The 27,446-nt window shown below is 38.8% G+C and overlaps 1 protein-coding gene across 3 annotated transcripts in view; it reads right to left on the reverse strand.

The window, feature by feature from the left end:
- Positions 1-523: 523 nt before the first annotated feature.
- The window catches only part of SFXN1 (sideroflexin 1), a 41,787-nt gene continuing 14,864 nt past the window's right edge, over positions 524-27,446 (reverse strand). For 2 of the 3 annotated variants that reach the window (XM_054037881.1, XM_054037880.1), the window contains exons 2-11: positions 20,875-21,049; positions 19,951-20,121; positions 17,982-18,080; positions 17,289-17,364; positions 15,423-15,508; positions 14,109-14,236; positions 12,548-12,597; positions 5,549-5,598; positions 4,730-4,777; positions 524-2,967 (exon numbers count right to left, since the gene is read on the reverse strand). In XM_054037881.1, the coding sequence (XP_053893856.1) occupies positions 2,871-2,967; positions 4,730-4,777; positions 5,549-5,598; positions 12,548-12,597; positions 14,109-14,236; positions 15,423-15,508; positions 17,289-17,364; positions 17,982-18,080; positions 19,951-20,121; positions 20,875-21,044 (975 nt within the window). In that variant the 5' untranslated portion in view covers positions 21,045-21,049 and the 3' untranslated portion in view covers positions 524-2,870. Of the gene's footprint in view, positions 2,968-4,724; positions 4,778-5,548; positions 5,599-9,406; positions 9,508-12,547; positions 12,598-14,108; positions 14,237-15,422; positions 15,509-17,288; positions 17,365-17,981; positions 18,081-19,950; positions 20,122-20,874; positions 21,050-27,446 lie in introns of those variants that run through there. The other variant, XM_054037882.1, reaches the window with a different exon arrangement.

Here is a 27,446-nt window from a genome sequence, read left to right on the forward strand (position 1 = left end):
ACAGCCTGGGAACGAACGTCTAAGACTGCCGCTGAATTTCAAAGGCATAGCTGGGAGTTAGGCCCCCACTTCCTGGTGAAAGTCCATGGAAGTTGGGTGCACAACTGCCCTACTTGCCTTTGAACCCCTCTCCCCCATGTGCTTTTACTGGTTAACATTGCACAAGTATGTTTTGTTTTTAAATATTAGTTAAATAAACACGTGGGATCTTTCAGCGATGAGTCCAAATATTGTCAATATAAATATTCAGTTTTTTTCCTATGACAAATTGACATTGGAGTTGTACCTGCCTAAGGCTGTTAAAGGAGCTGTGAAACAGTTATTTATGATGGCCCATGCCATCGTAAGCTTTATTGAAGCTTATCAATCAAGAAGCTTTATTGATTGCTTTATTATGAATTTTCAGACATCAGCACTCAAAACCTCTGAGGTGCAAAAGATGATGAGCTGGTGTCGACTGCACCATAAAATTCAATGTACAAAAATCTATATTTAGAAGACAATACAATAAGAGAAAAATCAATTCATTTCAGTCTGAGTTTATTTAATATTGTACCTAGTTCACTTTAAATAGAACATGAACTCCATCAATACTGGAAAGACATTGTGAGAATACTTAAATTAAAAATGTAGTCAGTCACTGCATCACTGAAAATTATATTCCCCAAGTGGAAATATAACTATTCTATTTTTCTAGTTTTAAGTAAGAGTTTATTGCACTTAAGTTGGAAATATTTTTTTAAAAACATTCTATTTCTAGCAGATCAGTATAAATTGTCTGACCTTTATACCATTTTGTTCTGCTTAATAATATCATGAAACTGTACAGATATTAGTTCTGTAGAAAAGCATTAATAGACTGAAGCTTCAAAAAAGAAAGTTAACAAAAAATATATATACCCATGATTTTTTTTTTCTCCTCAGATCTACACTTTGGTCACTGAAGAATCTCCTTTATTTAACTGAAATCTATCAATAATATTCTTTAAACTAGGCTATATCATTTTTATAGAACATTTGCACATTTCAGAATTTTCCAAACTGAATAAGTGAGTTCACAAAAAATATATCTGATTGCAAGAGTTCAAAAATCAATGGGTGGAGAAATGGCATGTTTAAAAATGAGACAAGCTCCTTTAAATAGGAGATTGTAATCATTAAATTAATTCCTTCCTGGCTTCTCTGCAGATGAGCATACACTTCTACATGTGTTCCTAAAGCATTCAAGCATAACACAAATCTTTTGGCATTTATGTTTTTTCATTTCTTTTCATGCAGAACTATTTATTGCAATAAAATATATCTAGAGTCAGAATTCACTGGGGAAACCAGCTCACTCCCAACTAGAAAGGTTAAGACAAAAACGTGAAGGTAGGTAATTACAGAAGAAATGCAGGTAAGGCTCAGTGGCATTCAAGGAGACTAAAGCTTCAGATCTGTTAATCCTTTCAGATCAAACATAAACGTTACAAGCCATCAAACAAATCTCTGCTTTATGAGAAAAGTCACTCTGATCACAGTCAAGCAAAATCTGCCACTAGACTGTTCTCTAAACTTCCAGACATTAGCTATGTTATATAGTCACTGCAGAACAACATACTGTCAGTAAAACACTCACCAATCATTATGTATATTACTTTGAACATCTACAAATGTAGGACAAAATTCTCTGCTGGTGCAAACTGGCACGGTGTCAGTGGAGTTGCACAAATCTGTCCCAGTGGAGAATTTGGCTCTTTAAGTTTAAGCTCTCGAACGTTACATTAAATATACTATATATTAAATATAGGTGGGCCTTGGTAATACAACGGATGTGTACTGGATACACTGAGAATATGGTGAAATGTAACAGAAAGTGTTCAGTAATTTTGTGCAGGAATTGATTAAAACAGCAGCATACAACATGTTTCCTTTGTGCTTTTCCTGGAACAAAGAGGTTGGCCAAAAAACCATCATATGAAAAAGGGTTAGGCAGATTGTACTGCTGCAATATTGATCACTCAGAAAACAAGAGCACTCTTAAAAGACTGAACACAGCAGGACTGTATGTGCTGAACGTAGTTAAAAAGGAAACCGCAGGAACTTTCCATGAAGTTTGAAGATTATAAAACATAAGAAAATAAGGCAAAATAAAATTAAGTGCTGCTGCTATTTATTAGAAATGGGAAATGAGGCTAATGGGGCATGGCCACAATATAGCTGTTCTTTGGAGTTATTACTCTTATGATGTTAACACTGGACAGGGAGGGCCTGAAGAAAAGGATTTGTGGTCACAACTTGAACCATGGGGCCAAAGACATTTACAAAGAGACATTTGCCCTACATTGAGGGGAAAATGAAAATCTGGGTTCCTTCCCACTCTGAGTGGAACAGGTAGGCTGCCAACCCTCCAGGATTGTCCTGGTGTCTCCAGGAAGTAAAGATTAATCTTTAATTAAAGATTATGTCATGTGATGAAATCTCCAGGAATTTGTCCAACCAAAGTTGGCAACCCTAGGAACAGGTAGCAAATCTCAGAAAAGATCATCTGATTTTCTTTGTGCGCTTGATTTTTTTTTTTTTTTCCTTTCGAGGAATTTTGTCTTTAGCTGCTTGCAAGCTAATGTAAACATGTTTGGATATGTGCGATTAAACTTTCAGTTAAAAAAACTGACGGCTACAAAGTGGGCAATACAACAGTAATGAGTTTGTGATTTAAGATAATTTTATCATAATTTTTTAAAATATATTTATATAAAATAACATGGATGGTCAAAATTGTTTAACAATAAAAGGATAGGTCAAAATAGAGTTCTTTTCACCAACGTTGGCACACAATTAAAAAAGGAGCTCACGAGATTCTCCTCGAAGGGTATTCTACCTTCCTCGAATTATAATCCTTTATTAAAGTACACACGTTCTAAACCAGGGCTGAACTCTTGGATCTTGGCTCGCAATTCTGGCTCCAAGCGTGTTACGGACATGGAACTGAGCAAAAGAAAGATAGTCAAATGAGTACACAGAAAAATGCTGGGATCTAAAATAAAAAAGATGATGTATCTGCTCAAGGCTTTTTGGACTAGGAAAGGAGGTTCTGGATCTATTTTTTTCCCAATATGATGTTCTTAGATCAGAAGCAAAATAACTTTACTTGCTTGGAAATGAGATGTTCTGCCTATTCAAGAAATAGCTGCTGCTCTAGTATCTTGGACTTCAACCTTGATGGTTAAGTTCTCATGTAAATGTAATGCTGGAAGAGACAAACTATATCCTTTTACGAGACTTTAAAAAAATACTGTATTTGGCTGCTTTTGACGACTGTGTTATTTTATTCTGTTGAATCAAAGGAACTATTCTGTAAATGCAACATTTATTTTTCATTTGTAAAATGAATTCATCTGACAAGTCATGTAACAGCTGCAATTTCTTAAATACATTTTTTTTAAATTAATTTCCCTATGAAATTAGTGAGTCAACTCAGGACACATGAGGGTGAATTTCAAGAAGCACTGATCTGACTCAAGAATAGCACAGTGCTCACTACACTGACTTGCCAGTACAACTGTGTCAATCCAACTCAACATAGCCCTGCCGTGTTCCTTGCTATTGCAGCTCTTCAGCCTGTTCTTAGCCAGGAGGGCAAACAATGTGTAATTGCACTGTTGGAATCAAGGGAGTTACACCAGTGTAAAAATTATGTAAGTGAGATGAGAATGAGACCTAGGGTTTCCAGAAGAGAAAAGCTAGTGAACTCACCCACTAACTTTGTTAACCAACTAACCTCCAGTTGCAACATTTAAATCACATTAAGTATTTTTTCCACTTGATGCAGTAATCATGACTTCCATTAATGACAAAAGGAAAGAATACATATCAGTGGAGTTTTTACACCAAATTTACATAATTTATTGCATTTGAGCTGACCTTAATATTTAGTCTTCCCAGGCTCCTTTAGGATCTCATGGACAATGAATGTCAGCTCCATGTTTATTTTCAAACAAAGCTAATGGTTCTGAGACACATTAACATGGATGAGGCTCTTACCTGGGGACAATCTTATTACCCAAACTACAAATAAAGCACACACAGTTCAGGTGGCATCCATTCAGTGCGAGTTTCCAAATGAAAATAAATGGGATCTCACCACTTTTTTCATACATTAAAATGACGCCACCACCTTAAGGCACAAAGATGTATCCTTTTGACGTCATCTCCCCCTCTTTGAATCCCTCTACTGGCTCCTCACTGTGCTGTGTATCAAATCCAAGCTCCTTGTCCTGACATTCAAGGCCCCACATAATTCAACCCCAATCTGTATGTCCAACTGTTTCCTTTTTTTTCCATTCACCCCATTCTCTCTGTTTCATCAATGATGCCCACTTTAACATCTCCTTTGCATCCCCTCCACTCCTGCTTCTGTATCTTCTTCAGAGCTGCCCCACAACAGGAATGCCGTCTCAAACCCCCAAGTCCTCCCTTCTCATTCAAATCCCTCCTAAAACTCATTTCTGACACCCAGCCTATCAGACGTTAAACCCCGCTCCGCAACTAAACGGAACTATTAATATGCACACCTGCCTTACTGAGTAACTGTGGCAACTGTCTTTTCCTTCCTCCCTCATGTGTATGACCCACACTTGTCATATGTGAATTTAGATTGTATGCTCTTTGAGGCGGGGGAGGGAGGGAAGGAATGCCTTGCATGCTTCTGGGCTCTCAACATTAAAAGAATAAAAAAACCCACATGTACCTTTTTTGAGGAAATAATGCACAGCACAGAGGTGTAGCAAACACCAAACTATAAAAGACAAAAATAAGATTACAATATTTAGGGTAGAATTGTACTTTTCTAAAAAACATTTCTAGACACACAAGTCAATCATTTTATTCTCTTTTCTTCTCAAGAACGGTAGGCCCCAGTCCTGTGACATGAAGTCAATTCTCCACTGCCTTGCACCATGTGTAGTCATTTACACCTATGCAGAGTGCAAAGAGGGCGCGATCACCCATCTAAGGCAGTGAAAATCTGATTTGGTGACATTTCACACCCACTTTGCATAGATGTAAGTAATGCACAAGAGGTTAGGCAGTGAAGAATCAAGCCCCTTGTTGACTTCCATGTGAGTTGAGGGCATTCACAACATTACAGGAATAGGTTCTACATTATCACCTGTTTAGGCAGTGGTCAAAACAACTTATTTTAATCAGTTGTAGGCCGGAGCCACCACCCGCACCCCCTTCTGCTCCCTTTCTTTGCTGGTTATATCTACGTTTGTAATTTCTCCATGCTGATGGCTACCATAAAAGAAGCAATGGAAGCAAGAGATTTGTGATTCATTTTTAAAAAACGAATAGATAATACGATATAGAATGAGCAGATGTAAATGATATAATCTCGTTAACACCTCATCTCACAGAAGGAATGAATAGTTTCTGATGCTCATTGGCTTTACTGCCCAAAAACATACAGCCTTGATTTTTTAAAATATTTTCAAATTGTGCCTCTTTACATCTTCCAAGGAAGCTATAGTCACACCTGTTAAAAATAGTAGAGAAGAAACTCACTCACCAGACTCCAACTAATCCAACTTGAATGGGGGCACTCATCCATGGGAACCGCTGTGTTAAAAATAATTATTACATAGTGAATCAAGTGTGCTTTTCCCTCCCCACAGTTTTGGAGATTTCATGTACTCATAAGAGATGGACTGACAGCTGTTAAGAGCTAAACATGGTGCAGATATACTGTGCAAGTTCTCCCCACAGTTTTGCCAGCACACTTCAATCCTGACCTCTAACTTTAATTGCTAAATTTGAGGGCCTGGTCCCAAATCATCTGAAGTCAGTGGAAAGATCCCCATTGACATCAATGTGTATTGGATCAGATCTGAATAAATCTCCACTAGGAACTAGATTAATAGATGTCTGACAACCCATTTTGCTCATGGCCGGATTCTGATTTGAGTCTAGGGGCCAGTTCTCTGGTGAGAACACTTTGTGCTGCACTGACTTCAGAATGTAGCAGCAGCATCAGTGTCTGGCCCTGAGAGGATCAGCCCAGTGAAAACAGAACCATATGACAGAGTAGAGGTTCATATGTTGCCCATCTTCCTGCCATAAGGAGTTTGGTCAAGACAGCCCTATGCTGTATTGAATCCTGACTATTGTTTCAATCTGTTGTGCACCCTCAGGTTGATCTAACTTATGCCTGAGGACTTGCCAGCAGCAGCTTAAGGATCATGGGAGTGCCAAGGTAAGGTTTTGCACCAACCTCTCTCCTCACCCCTTGATTTGCTCTGTATGCTTCTCAGCTATCGCTGAAGTTCTGGCTCTAAATTCCTATGGATAAAACTAGTACTGTGCAACCGTGTGAGGGCCCCACTCCTTTCACAATTAAAGAAGAAAATAAAATAGAAGCTGTGATTTGTTTAGCAAAGCAAAATAATTTTTTTTATACAAATGTGATATTTATGGCTGGTTCATCTCTACTGCACTTTTTTTTGCAAATCTCATCAAATGTATTTGGAAAGAAGACAAAACTTTTATTGTAGGTCTTTAGATGATTTTTAAAAAAATACTATGTTAGAATTTTAGTTGAAATTAAATACTAATGAAATAAAACCAAACATTTTAATGAAACTCTGCTGTGATGGGCTTTTTCATTACCATCAAACGAAGGTCTCTAAAAAGCATGAAACACACAATTGCTATCACAACAACATGTTGATTTGAAACAAAGCAGTTAATTAGTTAAGATTACACACTACAGTAGGCAAGTATAAAGACGATGTGTCTACAAGAAGCATTCCTCAAGCTGTAGGAAACTGGTGAACCAACAACAAAAGTCAATGTCAGTATTTTAAAGGGGAAAATGGAAGCAATAGGGAATGAAGGCAAAAAGGAATTTAAGAAAGTAAGTACGACAAGGTTGGTGCTAAAAGATCACAGCAGAAACAAAGAAGTGGGAAAACAATACTGGAATTAGCTGTTTCCTTAGGGACAGAGAGAGAGGAAATAACATAGCAGATTTGAGGCAGTCTGTAGTCCAGAAATGGCTGCAGGAGAGAACTGTTCAATTCATCAGTTACCTACAAAAGTAGACAACAGATGGAAAAAAGCAGCATCAAGGCGATAAAGGAGGATGAATTCAGTGGTGCTGCACTGTTCTGACATTCCACTAATGCATCTTCATCTGACCTTTGCCCCAGATAGATTGGTTCAAAAGGCTTTGGTTTCATACAGTGGGAGAGTTAATGACAAGAGATGGTGGGAATAGCATCACCGGAGCAGAAGTGCTCGGAGACTGTATGCTTATCACAGCTTGTGTACCAGCAGCAGAGGACTGTGGGATTGCTATCCTCTTTTTGGGAATGTTAGTCAGATTCCTTACTGTGAAAGGCTATGATCAAGGGGAGGATTATGCTTGAGAGATTCCAAGTATTGAATACTGAGGGAGTTGAGATAGTCTCATAATACAGAGGCATCAGGTCACTTGGGGTATATAAGACAGATCTGTGCTTTTATCACAGTAAAGCACAGTGGTATTCGGCCTTCTTCTGAGTAGGATATTACTCTGAAAAACACAGGTGTGTCTAACAGCCTAGGCAGCATCATTAGCATAAACTGTTTCGTTTAATGGAACGTTTTTTGTTTCATGACAGTAGGATGTAAAAAACGCCTGTTAGGCAGATAAAGTCCTGACCTTTATTTTCCAGGAATGCTGCTGGACAATGCTAATATTAAAAAGAGTAGGAGGAAGAAGCCAGCATTAAAGATCAGTTTTAAGAACAAATATCTGGAAGGGTGAAAAAAATCAAACCAAACAAGGAGGTATAAGTAAAATACACTTAACTAAAAACAAGTTAGAGGCATCAGACGCAGAATGTGCATCTGTCTGGAGAGAAAACAAAAACAAAGAAGCACAAGATAACAAATAATTTGGTGAATACCAATTCTCTCATTAAACTCAGGAAGACAGTAGTTCTGAATGTATCAGGACTTAGCTTCCAGATGGTTTGTGTGGCAGGTGTTATTGTTGGATAGCGCACATAACGAGGTTGTAGAAATGACAATTAAATATGAAAACTTAATATTTTAGTTATTGTTTCTATTCACTGTTAGTGCATAGTCACATTGGGAAAGATGGCAGATTCAAATGTTCTTCTATTTGCAATTAGATAAATAAATAACATGACTGGAAGCAGTTAAGGAATTAGAGGTATATGGAAGGAACTTGAATGTATCATAGGATAGTTCTTTGAAGAGCAGAACTATATGAGAGAAGACTGCAGAACAGGCTCTCTTTCTAATTAGGAAAAAAAGTTTGTAACGGTTGTTACAGTTGCAAACTAAGAAAATCTGATTAGATGGTTATATTACATGAAAGGGGAAAAAATACACAGGAATCAACCTGAAATGATGTATAGCGCAACAGGAGAAAGTAGGATGGGAACTTGTATGAGAAATTATAGGAATTTATGAACCACGTTAGAGTTGGTTTAAAAATCTCAAAGTTCAGGTGGCAACAGTGATTTTCAGAAGTTTGTATGGAAGAAGCATCCAAAGTGCCTCTAATGGAAGGGTTAGATGAGATGGAAGTGCACCTATAAACTCTGCATTTCTATGCTAATATAGTTTATGGCTCCTGCCACTGGGAGCAGCTATTGTGACTTGGTTTTCAGACATACATACCCAAGCATGAGTCAACAGAGATGATGAATATAAGTAATAATCATATAGTCATATGGCCTTTGTTTTTATTTCAAATATCAATGGAGTTTACCATGATACCATTAAAACTGTTAGACATGAAGAAACAGAAAAGAGTAGGCTATAAAGAAATGAAGACTTGCTGACTGACACGCATTTGTTTATTTTCAGGCTTTTTGGTCTCAAAGGTACGTCTTCACTGTAATTAAAAACCGGCAGCTGGCCCATGCCATCTGACTTGGCCAAGGGGCTGTTTAACTGCACTGTAGATGTTCAGGCTTGGGCTGGATCCTGGGCTCTAGGACTCTCTAAGGTGGGAGGGTCCCGGAGCTTGGTCTGCAGCCTGAGCCCAAACATCTACATCATGGTTAAACAGTCCCTTAGCCCGAGTTCTGCAAGCCCGAGTCAGCGGGCACAGGCCAGGTGCAGGTTTTTGATTGCTGTGTAGACATACCCAAAAGGGTTTTTACAGGCACATAAGAATTATTTTCTGGAATGCTGGTGTGCAAAGCAAAGACTGAGGTACATGTGTTAGTAAAGCAGATTGTAGGTGGTGGTGTCACAATACTGCAGGTGGAATGGTGCTTCTGGAAACCTCAAGAGGACATGCACAAGCTGCTAGTTAAAAAATGCAGCTCATTCCTTAATAGTTTTAGAACTAATCTACACCAAATGTTACCACTGACTAACTGCAGAGCAAGGTTTCACCTGAACTCACAGTCTGTGAGGCTGAGGGGAAGGAACAGGAGAGCATAAACGATCATGATGGTACCAAAGAACATTGAGTAGCCACTGAAGAAATCTCTCATGTATGCTGATCTGCAAAATTCACAACACCCTTATGTTGATTATACTGCACAATAAATACTTGAAGTTTGACTCCAAAGACACACTGATTCCTCCTTCACGCTTTTTGCCATAAATGTCATGTTTCTGCCATGCAAGTTGATATGACACATGACAATTCTTTCATGCTGTGCACATGTAAAACCATTTTTGCTCTAAATTTGCAACCCCTTGGATTTCAGAAAACAAATGTCCTTGCTCTTTATGGACAATAAATTTTCAGGTGCACTGCTGTAGTTATCATGCCTCAAGTAGTCTAAAGGTCAAAGGAAGTCCATGAATAGGACGTAGGTCAAATCAATATATATCTCATTTATACTGGGGAAAACATGATGTGTGTACATGGGAGCTTCACTCCTATCAGTTAGGAGAACCATACAGTTTAAGTCTCCTATAGAGTAAAGATTTTAATTCCAAAATTCAACAGCTATATTCCCTGTTTTAGCACTGTGACGAACATAATTTTCTGAAGAAGTGAGCACTTCAGGAAAATGTAGTTTTCTAAATTTGGGGATAAAAGAAAATAAAAATTAAACAGTCTTAAAGAAATGCATATTTATACACAAGTGTGAGCGTGTGCATGTGCACACACAGTGTATATTTCAGTAGTGTAGTTGTGAAATCTAAACTCAACATAAAGACTATGAAGAACAGAAATATAAGAAATAATTCCTCAGAGTCAACTACACGTGTAATCTAAAAACCAGGGCCGGCTCCAGGCACCAGCCTACCAAGCATATGCTTGGAGCGGCACCCGGAGGGGGGCTGGCGCTCAGGGTTGGGTTTTTTTTTGTTTTTTGTTTTAAACATACTGGGGCGCCCGGCGGCACTCCAGCCTGAGAGCGGGGCCGTGACTGGGCTCGCCGCCCTCCCCCGGCACTCTGGCTGGTCGGGGAGACCGGGCCCGCGGCCGGGCTCGCCGCCCTCCTCCCAGCGCTCCAGCCGGTCAGGGAAAGTGGGCCCGCGGCCGGGCTCGTCGCCCTCCTCCCGGCGCTTCGGCTGGCTGGGGAGAGCGGGGCCGCGGCCGGGCTCGGCACCCTCCCCTGCTGCACTCCCCACCGGGGGGCGGCGGGAGGCTTTTTTGCCTGGGGCGGCAAAAAAGCGAGAGCCGGCTCTGCTAAAAACTGATAACACTAAAAATATACCTTTCCAAGGAATGTCGGTAAGTTTATACACAGTACTACTTTTCTGCTTCTAACAATAAGCATGCTCCTAACTCAACTTGTGTGTTTCCCAGACAAAGATATGAGATTGTCCAAAGCCACTCATGCAAAAGGAAGCCAGGGACATTAATGGGCAAAGAAATTCTACCTTTGTAACTAAGATACAGCCCTGGCTTAGGTCTTATGTGAAATCTGTATGATATTTTATTCACAATGTAGTATGTTATTACTGCTGATTACAACCTCATGCATACACACAGTGTAAAAGGTAAACCAAAAGACCTTAATAGATCAGTATTAGATTTATACTAACATATTATGAACAACTGGATAAGGACATCACACTACATTAGCTTAAATAAAATATGAGAAACATATCATACCTATTGAAACATGCACACCCAATATTTGGTTTACCCATAATTCTAATGGGTCATTTTCAAATCAGATTTTTTTCCACTTCAAGATACTTTTTGACTCCAGCTAAGCTGAACCTCTCTTTATTGACCAAAACTTAAAAAATAAATTTAAAATGATTTGCATTGTATTTGTAACAAATTCAATGTTTACAATTATTCCACTGAAACAAGCAAATCTTTCTGAACAGAGAAGAATTGCATATTTTAGATTTTTTTTTAAAACATAGTTATTGTATTTTATAATTTGGTAGGTTCATTCATTTTTTGGGTGGGTGGGAGCAGGGGGAAGGTAGATGACACAAACATCATTCGAAAACAGATCGCAATCTGTGTGTAGCCCATTGTGTTAGCTGATTCAGATAAATGTTCCCTAGATTTTAACCAAAATATCGTATACACATACATGATGCTATGCAGAGTAATCTACTCATTCCTTTCATAAAACTTTTATTTAGACAGTGCTGAGGTGAAGGACAGGGACTGTTCAAATGAATTATTTAAATAATTCATGATACTTCGATAGCTCCTCTGATCAGAGCGATATATGAAAGCACTCTGCCAACCTTAAGCAAGCATAACACCCTATTATTGCTGCTTTACAGATGGGGAAACTGAAGCACAGGCAAGTTAAAGAGCTAGATTCTATTTGGTGCTGAGCAACTCATTTGAAGTACTTAAGCACATGCCTAAGACCCACTGACTTCAATGGGGCTTCTGGACGTGCTTAACGTAAAGCATGTTCTGAACTGTGTTCGTGAACTGGAGCTTAGCTCCCTCAACTCCCACTGTCTTCAACGGCAGTTGAGGGGCTGAATATCTTCAAGGAGCTGCTCAGGTCCTCACAGGATTGAGGCCTAAGTGACATGACAAGAGTCAGAAATTCTTGACTGGCAGACCAACCTTTAACCATTAGACAACATTTCCGAACTATTCAGTAAAAGATTTAATAATTTAATTGGCAAAACTACATTACTGAAAATATTCCAAATGTTTCTTTATGCATATTCAGAAACAAAAATTTTCCTTTTCTAGGGAATATAATAGTTAGCGGTCAGATCATAGAATCACAGAAGAAGATTAGGGTTGGAAGAGACCTCAGGAGGTCATCTAGTCCAACCCCCTGCTCAAAGCAGGACCAACCCCAACTATATCATCCCAGCCAGGGCTTTGTCAAGCCGGGCCTTAAAAACCTCTAAGGATGGAGATTCCACCACGTGCCTAGGTAACCCATTCCAGTGCAGATGTAGACTAACTTTATGTTTCTGGTATGTATTTGCGGTTAAGTAACTTAAACAATGTTTTATGAAAATACAAAATATTATTGAAAATATAACGTTGTAATCTTTCTTCATGTAACATTTACTTAATACTCTGTATATGAAATACATGTGACTATGTCCTATATGCATATATTTAGCAACAGAGGCTTACCTTTAAAAAGGCTTTTTTTTCCAAAGTATTCATTATAAAGGGAGGAATAGCTGAAAGTGAGAAAATAAAAAACAAAACACAACAAATGCTTAAATCTTTGCAAACAACATATAGTTTTCCATAAACCTTTTTGCAGCAGTTTAGAACAGTAGTTGGAAATCTTATGCCACCTTTAGAATCTGGAATACTTTTCTGTGACTTCTTGAAGTGTGAACAACGACATCCAAGTAGCTTAATTATGACAGTTTCAATATTTACACATATCTCTAGCAATGTGTGCAAGCATTTTGCTTGGACAATTCAGTCTATTGTAAATTTTCCTCATTCTGGAGCAGACTCATCTTCTCCTCGTTTTCCCCCAGTGCTCCTTTCCCATTGTGTAGGCTGTTCTAGTGGCACCTGCACTTTCCCCACAACTCCAGGTCAAAAAGAGCAGCTGACCTTCAGTAAGCTGAAAGTATTGGTTAGTAAGACCCATTAACAGCAGTAAGGAGGTGATACACCATAAACAACCATTGTCTCCTTGTACCTCTTGGCTTTTACCAGCCTGCACACAAATTTTAACGTTCACATCCATTGTGAGATTACATTATCAAGGTATTTGCCTAAATTAGTGTAACACTAAGCACAGAAAAAACTATTTCCCATACAGTAGAATCATCTTAAGTCAGACATCTCAATGGATGACCTATCATACTAATTAAGCACCTGCCTTGAGTAAAAGGAGGACACTTTAAAGCAGCCAGTTAAGACTTTAAATGAACTGAGTACCATAATGAAGATTTCACTGCTTTTCATTTTGATTTGACTTTCCTTTTCCTGCTCCCCTCTGCCCTTCACAACCTCTCCTTATCTTTATTTGACAACTTGTCTTCTAACACATTGGAATGGAAAATTTCTCACCTATTTAAAATATGGCTAAGCACTCAACAACCTGGCACTGGTTAAATATGTCCAGACTTGTAGCTAATTCTGTTCCATTTGAGTAGAAGTTACCACCACTCGCTGACAGCAGCCTAAGAACCATATTCTCAGAAGTATTTAGGCAACTAGTTTCTATCGATTTCAACAGCAGTTAGGGAGCTAAATACCTTTGAAGATTTGGGCCTAAGGCCCTGTCTATACTACCACTTATGTCAGTGAAACTTATGTGAAAAAAACACCCCCCGAGAAACATAAGTTTTGTTGCCATAAGCTTCTCCCACCGACGTAGCTACCACCGCTTGTTGAGGTACTTTTATGATGTCAACGGGAGAGCTCTCACCCATCGGCATAGAGAGGCTACACAAGCCATCTTACAGCGGTGCAGATGCATCGGTACAGCTGTGCCGCTGTAAGATCCCTAGTGTAGCCATGGCCTAAATCTCTTCCTGGGGAATCATTCCAATAAATTCTGTTCCATTTAAGAGGAACACATAGCATGGTTCCTCCTGGAATGTCTCTACAGCCATAGCAGGGTTTGATCTATTAGAGAAACATTTACATAGAATTCAGCATCCCTCTAGCTGTTTATTCTAACAACTGTAGGGCAATCATTATGTTTGACTAAAGTTATACTAACCCATGCCAGGGGCAGCCATGAGAATCCTTGAGACAACCACCTGAGTAATGGCCTGCTGAGCAGCTTTGGCTGATTCACCTAACCTGTTCCCATTTTCGTCTGTAACAGGGATACCAAACTTGAGTTCCCTGTTGAATAAAAAAAAAAAAAAAGAAGAGTTTAATAACAATTAGTGGCACTCATTTTTATCCTTTTTTGTCATCTGATCCTAAATGATTTTTCCTCCTTTAACTATGTCAAATTGAAAAAATACTTCCAAGCAAGTGACATAGGCCATGTGTACACTGTTTTCGTTGTTAAAACTTCTGTTGTTCAGGGGTGTGAAAAAGACACCCCCCCGAATGATAAACGTTTTGACGATGGAAAGCGCCAGTAGGGGCAGCGCTCTCCCGGTGACAAAGCTACCACCCCTCATTCAGAGTGGTTTTATTCTGTCACCGGGAGAGCTCTCTCCTGGCAACAAAGAGCGGCTACACTGTGCACTGTACAACAGTGTGGCTGCAGCGGCACAACCACACTGTTGTAAGGTGCGCAGTATAGACACAGCCTTAATATTTTATGAACTTTAAGTGAATACTTTAAAGAGCTTTTAAAAAATAACTCCTTTGGTGCCAAACAAAAATATTTCTTTTGTAATCTTGTAGGCCAAATATAGGGATTTTTTTTTGCTGGGGATAGGGGGTGGGGAGGGGGGTTAAACACACTAAAGAGTACTTCTCTACACAACGCACAGTCAACAAAAAAGAATTAGATATATTCATGGAGGACAGGTCCATCAATGGCTATTAGCCAAGATGGTCAGGGATAAAAACCCATGCTCTGGGTGTCCCATAACCTCTAATTGCCAGAAGGTGGGACTGGATGATTGGACGAATCTCTTGATAAATTGCCTTGTTCTGTTAATTCCCTCTGGAACCATCTGGCACTGGCTACACTTGGAAGACAGGATTCTGGGCTAGATGGACCATTGGTCTGACCCATTGTGGCCATTCTTATTTTCTTATAAGACTCTATATGTCAGGTCTTGAAGGACAGGTACTTGGCTTTTGAGATCCAAGAGCAAAGATCTAATGGGATACTTATCTTAGGGGAACAAAGATGTTCTATTTTATACTTGTGATATTTAATCAAATGCCTTTAAAACCTAAAAAAGACTGCCCTTGAAATGCCATACACGACATTGAAAACAACTAAAATAGGTAGAAACATTACAAAACGGATAAACTAACTAAACAAAACAAATAGTTCATCTGCAAGTGTTGCCACAAAAATTACATTTCTTCTAGAATGAATGTATCACATTCTCTTTCTTACCTTTGCCTCATTAATGGAATATTTATGCAATTAGCAGCGGCTACAGCAGCAAAAGGAACAAAACGTCCTATAAGGGGCGAGACATGCTGTGAAAAGGGGAGGAAAAGGTTTTCAGGTTTCACAATCTTTTTAAAGGGTCTTCTTAAGCCATTTTTTTTTTTACATATAAAGCAGATTGTTCTCTTTGACTTAAAATTCTGAGAGAACCCACTGTGAAGTCAAGGGCAAAAAAAAATCTGACATAAAACTTTTAACTGACAAAACTGACAACCCTCTCTGTCAGGGTAAGCATTGGCAGGAAGGTTGAAGGGGAGACAGTCTTGACTATTAGCATCGCCGTTGCCTAGAAGTGTGAGCTTCCTGACATACCCATCAGCATAATAGCAAGGAGTGGCACCAAAGAGACCTTAAATTTAATTCTATCCACTGGCAAGGTTATATCCACCAGGCATCAATATTAATAGCTTTGTAACTAAGGGCACTGACTATACAGAAGCTATTGATCAAATCAATATGTTGTATAATCTGTTATGCTCTACTTAAAATAAATTCTCTTGAACATTTTGTCATTACTGCATTTTATCCAAAACTGAAATTTAACAAAAATATGTACGACATGCTATTATTTAAAAATATTATATAAAAGGTAAAGAGTCTTCTTTCATGGTAAATCTGAGGATTTAGTTAAATAACTCGACAATTTTCAATCTGAAAATCAGTTTAACAGAAACATCCAGACATACTCCATAGCAGCTTCATTAACTCTGTAATGCCAGTTTGGGACAGAGTTGCGAAAAACTGCGAAAATCGCAAGCAAAGTAATGTGTATCATCACTCATCACTGAAGCACGTATTAAAATTAAGCATTTGGAGAACAAGAATATATAAGCTCAACAGAATCCCTTGTGTAGGAACAGGTGATAAGAAAACTCCAATTCCCTACATTTTAAAAGTGAAAGCAACATAAATATTAAAAGGGAGGTAGTGAAAACTGTTGCAAGTATTGCTATTGCAAAATATAGTATTCTTGCAAAGTTTACAAGTTTTAATCAAAGATTTTGATAAAAGTACTAAGTTCATTGGCAAAAACTTCTTGACATATTTTCAGGAGTTTTGACAATAACAATAAGTAATAGTAAATAAATAGGTATCTGAATAACTACATCCTACATAAATATTATTTTATGCTTAAATATCAGACTACTTATTTCACACTTTGGCTATGTCTACACTGCAACTGAACTGCAATCAAAGGTGTGATTGCAGCTGGAGGAAGCATCCCGACACTAGCTTTAATCTAGCTAACTTGGCTAACACCACAAGTACATACCCAGGGTCTCAGAAGGGCTCATACAGCCTACGCCAGGGTCTGTGGCGTCATGTCTTCACTGCTATTTTTAGCCATGTTATGCCTACTTGAGCCGCAATCACATCTTTGATTGCAGTTTGACTGCAGCATAGCCATAGCCTTTGGCACTTATGGCCAATTTTTCAGCCAGACTGAGGTTCAGCCTCCACGTTTGCTGGTGCAGTATTGCATCTACAAAAAATTTTCCTGCACGTTTTGTTCACATGAATGGATGATGAGCATATATATCTTAGTGCTTACTGGTCTAATTTCCTGATTTTCTTCCAAAAGATACTTAGACATGTAACACTGCCAGTGTAAAAATGGAGTACATGCAATTGCACTAGCAAGAGGGAGGGATGGGCCACTGAAAAATCAATCTGCAGTTCTAAACGAGCAGTAGGTAATTATAGTTCCATAATGGGAATTGTGTTTAACAAGATGTAGCGGTACCAGAGGATGACTAAGCCACTAAAATTCTACTAAACATAAAAGTTTAACTAAGAAAAATTCAATACCTTGGTTAGTGCATTAAGTCCTAGAGCTGTTGCTACAGCACCTGTAGTGGCAGAAACATAGGCTGTTCCCAGCTGGCTAAAACAAAAATAAAAATGATTGCACTTGCACAACCTGTATTTGTATTAACTTGCAAAATCTTCAAATTCTAAAACAACATGCATCAATACTGTACTAAAGTAATTTAGTTTAAAAACAAAGCTGCATTTTATTAATGTGGAATCAAATTTCTCTCTGCATCTTATTCTGTTCATCGCATTTTAACTTTCGCTCATATGTCCAACTCTCTGAACTGAGGCTGTGAAGGATCGTATGTCCTATATTTAATCTGTTGATGTCCTTAATTAAAGACATTAACCAAAGCTTCTGACAAAGTAACAAGCTAATTTAGCATTTTCAAATGACTGGTTAAACAGTGCAATGAAGATCTCTATTAGAGATTATGTTGGCGTTTAAAAGATTGCTTAACGCATAGCAGTTATATTCATTTTTAAAAGGTTAAACATAATTGTAATCTCAAATCATTCTCAAGCATCTCTTCGCAACTGTGCTAACTTGTTAGCACGCACTCACACTGATTTGTGCAGTGACTCATGTCCACATACTGCATCAGAAATTACTGAAGCTCAACCATCTTCAGATAGATGGCAGTGCTGGTTACAAAGATATTTGAACTATTTGGTTAAGCATCTGACCTGACAGTAATTGGGGCATCTCCACTCCTGTTGGTGTAATTTACAATAGCGTTGAAGGACTGGTTAATCCACTGCCAGAAGACCACTGCTGGAGTAGTTCTTAAAACAAGAAAAAGTGTTTTTTTTTAAAATGGACATTAACAAAAGAGCGATGTTATACCAAGCAAGGTGAGTATGAACCTGAAGAGCTGCTAGGCTGTTCTTATTTATCTGAGCAAAGTTATTCCGAAGTACTTCAGCCAATCAGAAACTAGTTTATTACAGTAATCAAAATACAGAATACATTTTTAAACAAACACAAAATCACAACTAAAAACCATATCAGCAGTCAGTATAATAAAGCACAACCCTAATTATTCACTCAAGATGGGAGGTGAATTGCAACAACTGAGACATTATGGCAAAAGCTTAACTTCTAAAAATTGAACAAAAATATACGAACTTACTTCCACCTTATATATAGACCACATTTACAGACCTGGTTATTTCTCGCCCAGCTCCACAACCACATGGATTGGTAGTTTTCTTTGGAGACCACACACACACACACACCCTTTTTAAATCTACTTACTCCAAAAGTTCTTCAGTCTGCTACTGTGACATAAAACATGTCCTCTGACCCTGAAACATTTGTTTGAGTTCAGGAGTCAACAGGCGATTTTTTCATTATTAGCTCAAAGTATAAGCAAACATTTCTGCATGAACTAACAATAAATATTGTTGTTGTACAGGAATGAATGTAAAATCTGTTTCAATATAGGATCAATGACAGATTCATTTGAAAAAAAAGTCTCTGAGACGTCCTCAAAATTGTGTAAATGCTACTAAGGTGATGCCTCAAGACAGAAATCCTACCTTGAAAGTATTTAAACACTTTAGCTGTTGGGTAGCAAGAAAGCTAAAGATCATGCTCAAGTTTCAAAGCTACAGTCTGAAAAACTGATGTGACTGCTATAATATTATCAAGATGGGTGCTTTAAAAATGCCTATGTGGGGAGGTTGGGTGGGGGGTAACTGTTCTACTATGAATTCTGAGATGGAAAACAACCCATTAATGTGAACAAAGAATATAGATTAGAACATTCTTTCTATTAAATTCAAGTAAATTGCACTTGTGGGGCCTTTTTCAGATGACAAAATATTATAATTATCAGGTTGTTCAGTGGAAAAACTCCAGAAGACAAGTCATTGACAGAGACAAAGGACACAGAGATCAGCAAATCGTTTACATTTCTTAATATAGATTGCACTGATAATATTTGTTTTTGTTGGTTTTGATAAAGTGATAAGATAAAGTGAGGATAATTTTAGAATCACTGAATCAAATACAATAATGTTATTGCCTCTAACTTCTCCACTGGTTCTTCTAAGAAAAATAATATTATTTAAGAAATAAATAAATAAACTAAAATAAAATTCAAGTACAAAGACTGCTCACAGAAGATACTAAGACTGGCCTTTGAAAGTAGACTCCACTGAATTTGTGAAGATTTGGAATAAGGATAATTCAGGTGCTTTTGAGGAAAAGGGAGGTAATAAAAGGGACATGGGACTGGACGACTGATAGACTGAAGGATGTTTAACACTTACTTTGCAGAGAGCATCCTACATGCCAGATCTCTACAGTAAGAATTATCAGACAGAATCTCCTCCTCTTAGTTCTCCAGATAAATCTCCTATATGGATGGGATTTTGGAACATTCAACTTCCCCAGTTAAATGAGGAAATACAGGATATTTGGTGAATTATTAGAAGAGGCTAAAAGGCTCACCTCCCAGCTACTTCTAGAGGAAACCACCAATAAATGCAGGTAAAAAGGGATGCAAGGACAGAAGAGGAAAGGAGGCAACATTTTATATTTTAAAAAGTATTTATAAAACATCTTTTAAAATGTTCTGATGAGCTAATTACATTAAATATTACCTACTTAATTTACTGACAGTGTTTGTGTTATATTGGCATCACTTACCTATAAAAGGTCATCATACAACCTGTGATAGTCATGTTCATTGGTACCTGAGCTGACATTCGGCCAATCAAAATCATCTTTTCACCGGTGTCTGGGTGAAAAGCTGAATCATACACATATTTTGCTCTCCATAGTTCATCTTCTGTCAGCCCAGGGGCCACAATACCTTGTCTTGGAAACAAATAAAAAATGTTGTTATAAAATATAGCAATTAGTATAAACAAATAAGGTACCAAAGGACTTTTGGATCAACAGAATACATTTAAAAAGATAGAAGTGAGTATTGTACTTTAGCTTCTGTTGTACTGCATGTTAAGAACCCCATTGACAAGTGCATTTGGTAGATTAGCCTTTATATAGCTTGCTGAAGAAAGAATCAAAATTCCCTGCAATGGTTAGGAACCTTAGCTGATACTGCCCATAACAAAATTCTACCTGTTCAAAAGAATGTAGAGATTTCAGCTATATAACTTCCATTAAAATCACTAATAATCACATAGACAAAAACCCATGCCCAAGTCTGAAAATTTATCTTCAGGTATCTGAGAAGCTATTTATCTCAAATAATAGAACAAGTAGTCAAAGTTAGCTCTCAGTATTGCTGTCATACCAACTATTTATCGGAATTAGACAGCTCATCCATAGACCAGAGTGCTTTCTTAGCACGGGTTCTCAGACCATGTCATTTGTTAATTCATAACTCTAGATGCTACTATTTTAAATATCACATATACTTGGCATTACAAGAAGATACAATGGAATACCTAAAGGAAGCGATATTGGTTTGAAAATGTTTTAAATATTTCATTAGATGGATATAATCACCTACTGATATGAGTGACACTTAGCAAACCACAATCACTTATGGTCCAAGAAAAAAAATTGTCATTATTACTGATGGCCAAAAATATCCAACTATCATACCTGTAATCATGAACAATTTTTCTTGCATTTTCTAGTTGTTCATTAGGTAATAAAATATTCCTGGGATCCGTTACAGTAAAGAAATGATTGGCTCGTCCAACAAAAGTGCTTTGATCCCAACGGGGTTCCTTGATATTAATGTCTAATGGTATATCTGCTGACATTTTCATGAACTCTGTGTGCAAAGAAAAAAGATTTCAATTTGATAATTCTTAGTAATACATAATGTACCGAGAACCTCTAAGGATGTAATCTTGCTAGGTGCCAAACACTCTAAAATTCCATTAAAAACCCTAAATGAGCAAGTACATACTTTGAATGCAATGTATTTATCCCATATGCTTTCTGCAAACAACAAAGTGATTGGCATTAGTCAAATTGTCATTCACACGAGGAACAAGTGCAAGTTCATCTGAACATACATATATATTTTTACATTCCTTCTCTTAAATAGTGCACAGTAAAAGAATGATTCTCAGAAGATGAGTAACTGAAGAGCAGAATTTTATTGATAATAGCCTCACAAAATAATGGATAACGCAAAATACTAATTCAGTATTTGCTTTACTTGAATTAATTATGTATTCTCTCGACACTCCACCAGACTGGAATAAGGTGACTTAAAGCGAATTAAAAATTAAATTGAGAAGACAGGCTTTAAGTGAGTTAAACTATTCTTCTGCACCTTTATTTTGTGAGAAAGCCTGTAAAAAATTTCTGGCACAGCAAAACAAAATTAAAGTTAGAAACACACAATACAATATCGTTTACTGTAACAGCTGCATTTTCTAGATCTTACTGTAGATTATCCTTTATTTTTAAAAGTGTTACCAAGCAATCCATTACACTAAGAAGGTGTGCCAGTTTTCCTAGGCATAAAGACAGGAAAGAGCACCTCTGCCAGTTAACCTCACAGACCTAGCAGTGTTCTGCCACCTCAGTAGAACAGGGTGACTTATTCATAGTTTGCTTCCACACCAAGAACAAATATCATCTACTCAACCATTCATTCTGTCTAATTACTAAATAAGTCTGTGGAAAATGCTAATTAATAATGATTGGTTGGGGGGTCAATAAACAATTGTATTTCAAAGGCAATGCTTCTCACAGCCCTCTAAAACAGGCAGATGGATGTTAAAATACATCTAACTGAGAAGTGATGTTAAAGACAACCCGCTGTGTTTCTTATGGGTTTAAGACCGAATGGGACCATAAAAACAATGTTTTTTCAATGCATTTCTAAACATTAATTTTTAAACAGTATGGTATTCTGTCTAGTATTGAAAACAACCACAGACTTACAGACTTCAGTGAAAAAGAAAAGTAAACACATAAAACCCAATATGTGATCAAACACAAGACCTTGAGAGAATGACAGTTTCACTGTAGACACTACAGCAAAAGCAGGCAAAATATCATACCAGCAAGAGCACACGCTCAGCTCCCCCTGACGTCACTGGAGCATGTCCATGTCCATAGGGGTTAGGGCCCAGAAAATTAAAGGTTTTGTGACTAAAATAATTTTAGCATCCTGATGAAAGAAGGCAGTTCCTAGTATAATACCGGCTGTATCAACTATAGCATTGTATCAACTATGCATCCGAAGAAGTGAGGTTTTTACCCATGAAAGCTTATGCCCAAATAAATCTGTTAGTCTTTAAGGTGCCACCAGACTCCTTGTTGTTATTGTTAAAAGTGGATTTCTACAACATGTTCAAATAAAACCTGAAAGTGGATTTCTACAACCTGAAACAAATAAAAAACCCAAAACAAACAACCAAAGTTAATTAGACTTAATAAAGGGAAAAATGTTATGTGAGAATGATATTTGTACTGTAATGTATTAATTGCTAATATCATTATCTTTGTCAGGAGAAACCAATACACTGTGTACCAGTTCGCTACCATTAAGATCTAGTTAATAGTCCAGGTGAAGTTCCAAAAGTTAAGACTTTTAATTGTTAAAATGCCAAACTTAAAGATATTTGCGTTCTTGTTGGGTTCACTGTTATCTAACTGGAGCTTCATTTGGGGTGGTGAGTTGTGTGCATATTATTTCCATCAATGAAATAACAGACTTTATATAAACTTGTATTGTCCAGGAGAGAGCTGGGTAGTACAGGACATACATTTCTGGGGGAAAATTTAAGACCGGGAGTGTGTTGGGGTCACCCTGCATTATAACAAAGGCTAGTGATAGCCAGAGTGTAACCCATGCGTGGCTGGCAGGCTGCAGTTACACAGAAACACACAGGGAGTGACTTGCATGTTGGAAAGCTGTTTGGGAGCAGCCCAGGTTGGAACTGCTTCAGCAAGGCATCATAAGGCACCCAAGATTGCAGGGCAAGGGTGGCCCAGCTGCTCATTATTCTACATTGTACTCAAGTATGTCACACCTTCCACATGGCATTCTTTCATATTCTGATCAAAGACAAGTCAAATACTGTTTGTGAGAAAATTAGTGAAGACACTGGAGTTCAGCAATTGAACTTGAGTTGTTGTGTCACTGAACCTGGATAGTTCTTTGCTGTTTATGTGAACAAATTCTGATGAGTATTTTCATCTTAACTTAGCTTCTCTTTTTACTTGGTTGATGCTTGCTTGCTAATGGAGAAAGATCAGGCACAAATTATGAAAGCTGTTTGAATTGCGTGAGACTGATCAAAATTAGATGTGTAGAGAAAAAAGTATAAAAAGAAGCACTTTATAACACAACTTCTAAAAACATCTTCAACATATGAATTTTACACCAAAACAGAACTAGTCCATTCATGAAAAGTGGAGAGTTAACACATCCAATAGACATGAACCGTTACTCAAAGTCCTTTTTTTCCACCTCAAGAGCACTTTGGAAGTCTTTGGAAAAGCAATTAAGTTATCTACAGAGAGAAATTTCTTGGTCTTCATATCCTAAGCAGCCCAAAACAGCAAAAGTTGTAAGAGATATAAAATACCATCCACATTTCATATTGGAGATTAGGAAGCTGATTTAGACCACTGATACTATTGGTAAAAAACCTCCCAGTTCTTGGAATCAAGAAATTAACCATTTGCAAAAGTCAGGCCCGGATCCACAAAGGGACTTTTAGGCACCTAGAAAATCACTGAAATCCACAAACCCTGGATTAGGCACCTAGACTCCCTATACAATACATTGGGAAATATAGGTGGGATCCACAAACGCCCCAGCACTCTAGGTAGGAACTGACCTAAGCTGGCCAATGGGAGATACCTTTCTTTATAATCTTTAGCCCAATGGTCAGAGTACTCACCCTGGTTCAATTCCCCCCACCCCCCTGCCTGAGAAGATATTTGAAAAGGCATTTCCCATCTCTCCTCCAGATGCCTCACTAAGGCAGCAGTGTGCATGCCCAGAGGCAGAAACTTGGGTATCTAGGTAACTTTTACAATGAAAATGTAGGCACTGACTGAGCTTTGGCCTTGGCTACACTTGCAAGTTACAACGCTGTAAAGCCTCCCCCAGCGCTGTAACTCAGTCCCCGTCCACACTGGCAGGGCACTTGCAGCGCTGTATCTCCCTGGGTACACCGCTGCAGGTACTCCACATCTCCGAGAGGAATAACAGCTGCAGTGGAGTGGCTATGACTCACGGGTGTGAGTGTAAATGCTTGCAGCGCTGTACTAATCACCTTGTCAAGTGGCCAATCCTCTCCATTGTTGTGACCGGCTGCAGGAACGTGGAAGTGACGGTTTCAAAGCTTGTACCACAGAGAAAAGCAAACAGATTGCAGCTTGCTTTGAGTGAGTGAATGAATGATCAGGGGGCCGGGAGTTTGGAACTTGCAAAATAGAGAGCTGACATGCTCCAAAAAGCACTCTTTCTCCCCACACACTTCCTGTCACAATCCACCCCGCCCCCCCCGTTTTGAAAAGCACGTTGCAGCCACATGAATGCTGGGATAGCTGCCCATAATGCACCGCTCCCAACACAGCTGCAGATGTTACAAGTGTGGCCACACCACTGCGCTGGCAGCTGTCAGTGTGGACAGACTGCGGCACTTTTCCCTACTCAGCTGCACAAAGACTGGTTTACCTCAGAGCGCTGCTGTACAGCTGCAAGTGTAGCCAAGGCCTTTTTTTGGCACCTAAAGAGTTAGGCAGCAGCCAAGTGGGGGTTTTGTGCATCACAGTAATACCTACATCTGGGGTTTAGGCCCCTAAATCCTTTTGTAACATATGTCATGGGGACCATAAATTTGTTTTGTAAACAAAGTTACTACGGAGAACTGATGGCTGTGACAAAGATATTCCCTCTCCATGCACTTAGGTCAGAAAAGATTTTGTAAACTGTAAGATATTGAGGGAAAGGGCTTTGCCTTCCTTTATGTCTACACAGCACCTAGAACCTTTTGAATGCTTTTATAATTATTTATTGTTTAAATTACAACAAAGGCCTAGTAGTCACACATCATGCATAGCTTACTACATTTCACATATTATGAAAGATAGCATAGTTCTCTAAGATGTTAATCCCCACAAGACCTGTCACTGAGATTCAGTTTGCCCAAATTCTGCCTCACGTTTATCTCCTACCAAAATCAATGAGTGTTGGCACACACATGAAGGCAAAATTGGCTCCAATTAATTTTACCAAGTATACAGAGCAGCTGTGTTATGTATGACATTTAGTAGCGGAAAAAAAAGAACTGGCAAATACAATTCATTTGGCTTTCCAGAACACAATAGACAAAGTCCCTCAGAAGAGGTTTTGAAGGATACTAAGTAGTCAACAGAAGCAAAGTTCTGTAATGGATTAGAAAGAAACTGGTTGAAAGACAGATAACAGATTAGGAGTCATCGTCCAGCATAGTAAATGGTTAACAGTGGAATGACCCAATGATCCATACAAAGACCAACACTGTTAAATAAAACTTGCTAATGACCTTGATGAAGTCATATTTTGTTCCCACTTACCTTTATACCAGGGGTCCCCCAATATGGTGCCCGCGGGTGCCATGGTGCCTGCCAGGGCATCTAAGTGCGCTTGCGTACTGGCCAGTGGACGAACATCCGCCGAAATGCCGCTGAGAAGCAGCGTCATCCAGAGGCGTTGCCGCCAAAATGCCGCCAATTTTCGATGGCATTTCGGCGGCAACGCCTCCGGATGCTGCTGCTTTTCGGCGGCATTTCGGTGGTGACGCCTATTGACATTGCCGCTTGTCGGCGGCATTTCGGCGGATGCTCGTCTGCCACTATGGTCCTCCGTGCTTCGTTGTCTGGCACCCGCCAGACGAAAAAGGTTGGGGACCACTGCTTTATACTATCCCTTTATGCATGTCCCTGATAATTATACACTATTTCTTTCAGTTAAACAACTATTCTTTAGAAGAAAAAAAATTGAGTTTATTGTGTTTTCAATTAAAAAAAAATCATCTGTCGTGATATTATATTTTTACATTTAGTCTATACTGTCAAACATAGAAGATTGAAATAACAAGGCCATTACATTAAAAAGATTTCTGTTTTCAGCCAGTTCCAAGATTATCCTTTAACAAACATTCTACTGCGCTAGACAACAAATCCTATTATTGACTTAAACATCAGTCAATACCTGATTGCTATCCTGCTAAAAACTCATAAACAAAGTTTACAGTATGTACACATATTTCTCCTTGTCAGGAACCACATGGATTTTTGTTTCTAGTCTCCTAATTTATTCTGGCACCAGGAAAACTGTACATTGTATAAATAAATTGACCCTTTTTTGTCCTGGAGGTGCAGAAGTTAGTAGTATAAAGAGGTTGTGATGGGTTGGATCACAGAAACCCCTTCGGGACTGCCACCTGATGTGCTTAGACTACCTCTGAGCAGCGGCGGCTCCAGGCACCAGCGCTCCAAGCGCGTGCTTGGGGCGGCAAGCCCTGGGGGGCGGCAGTCAGGCAGCCTTCGGCGGCATGCCTGTGGGAGGTCCGCCGGTCCCGCAGATTCGGTGGCAATTCGGTGGCGGGTACGCCGAAGCCGCAGGACCGGCGGACCTCCCGCAGGCACGCTGCCGAAGATAGCCTGACCGCCGTGCTTGGGGCGGCAAAAAAGCTAGAGCCGCTCCTGCCCCTGAGCCTGTTTTCCCTGCCAGCTTGGGACTTCAGTCCCTTGCCTGGTTTGAGCCAGACACACTTGCCTGCTGCAAACACAGATCCAAGTCTGAACCACGTCCCCCACAAGCTGCAGGCTTAACTGAAGACAGCTTAAGAAGTTCTCCTGGTCCACACTCAGATACCCAACTACCAATGGAGTCCAAACCCCAAATAAATCTGTTTTACCCTTATAAACCCCTTGACTAAAGCTTATACAGCGTAAACTCATAAATTGTTCGCCCTCTATAACACTCAGAAGTATGCACAGCTGTTTGCCCCCCAGGTATTAAACATACTCTGGGTTAATTAATAAGTAAAAAGTGATTTTATTAAATACAAAAAGTAGGATTTAAGTGGTTCCAAGTAATAACAGACAGAACAAAGTGAATTACCAAGCAAAATAAAATAAAACACACAAGTCTATGCTTAATACAGTAGGAAAACTGAACACAGATAAAATTGAACTCCGAGATGTTT

This window comes from Malaclemys terrapin, chromosome 8 (genome assembly GCF_027887155.1).
Source record: "Malaclemys terrapin pileata isolate rMalTer1 chromosome 8, rMalTer1.hap1, whole genome shotgun sequence".
In the NCBI taxonomy this organism is placed as follows: Eukaryota; Metazoa; Chordata; order Testudines; family Emydidae; genus Malaclemys; species Malaclemys terrapin.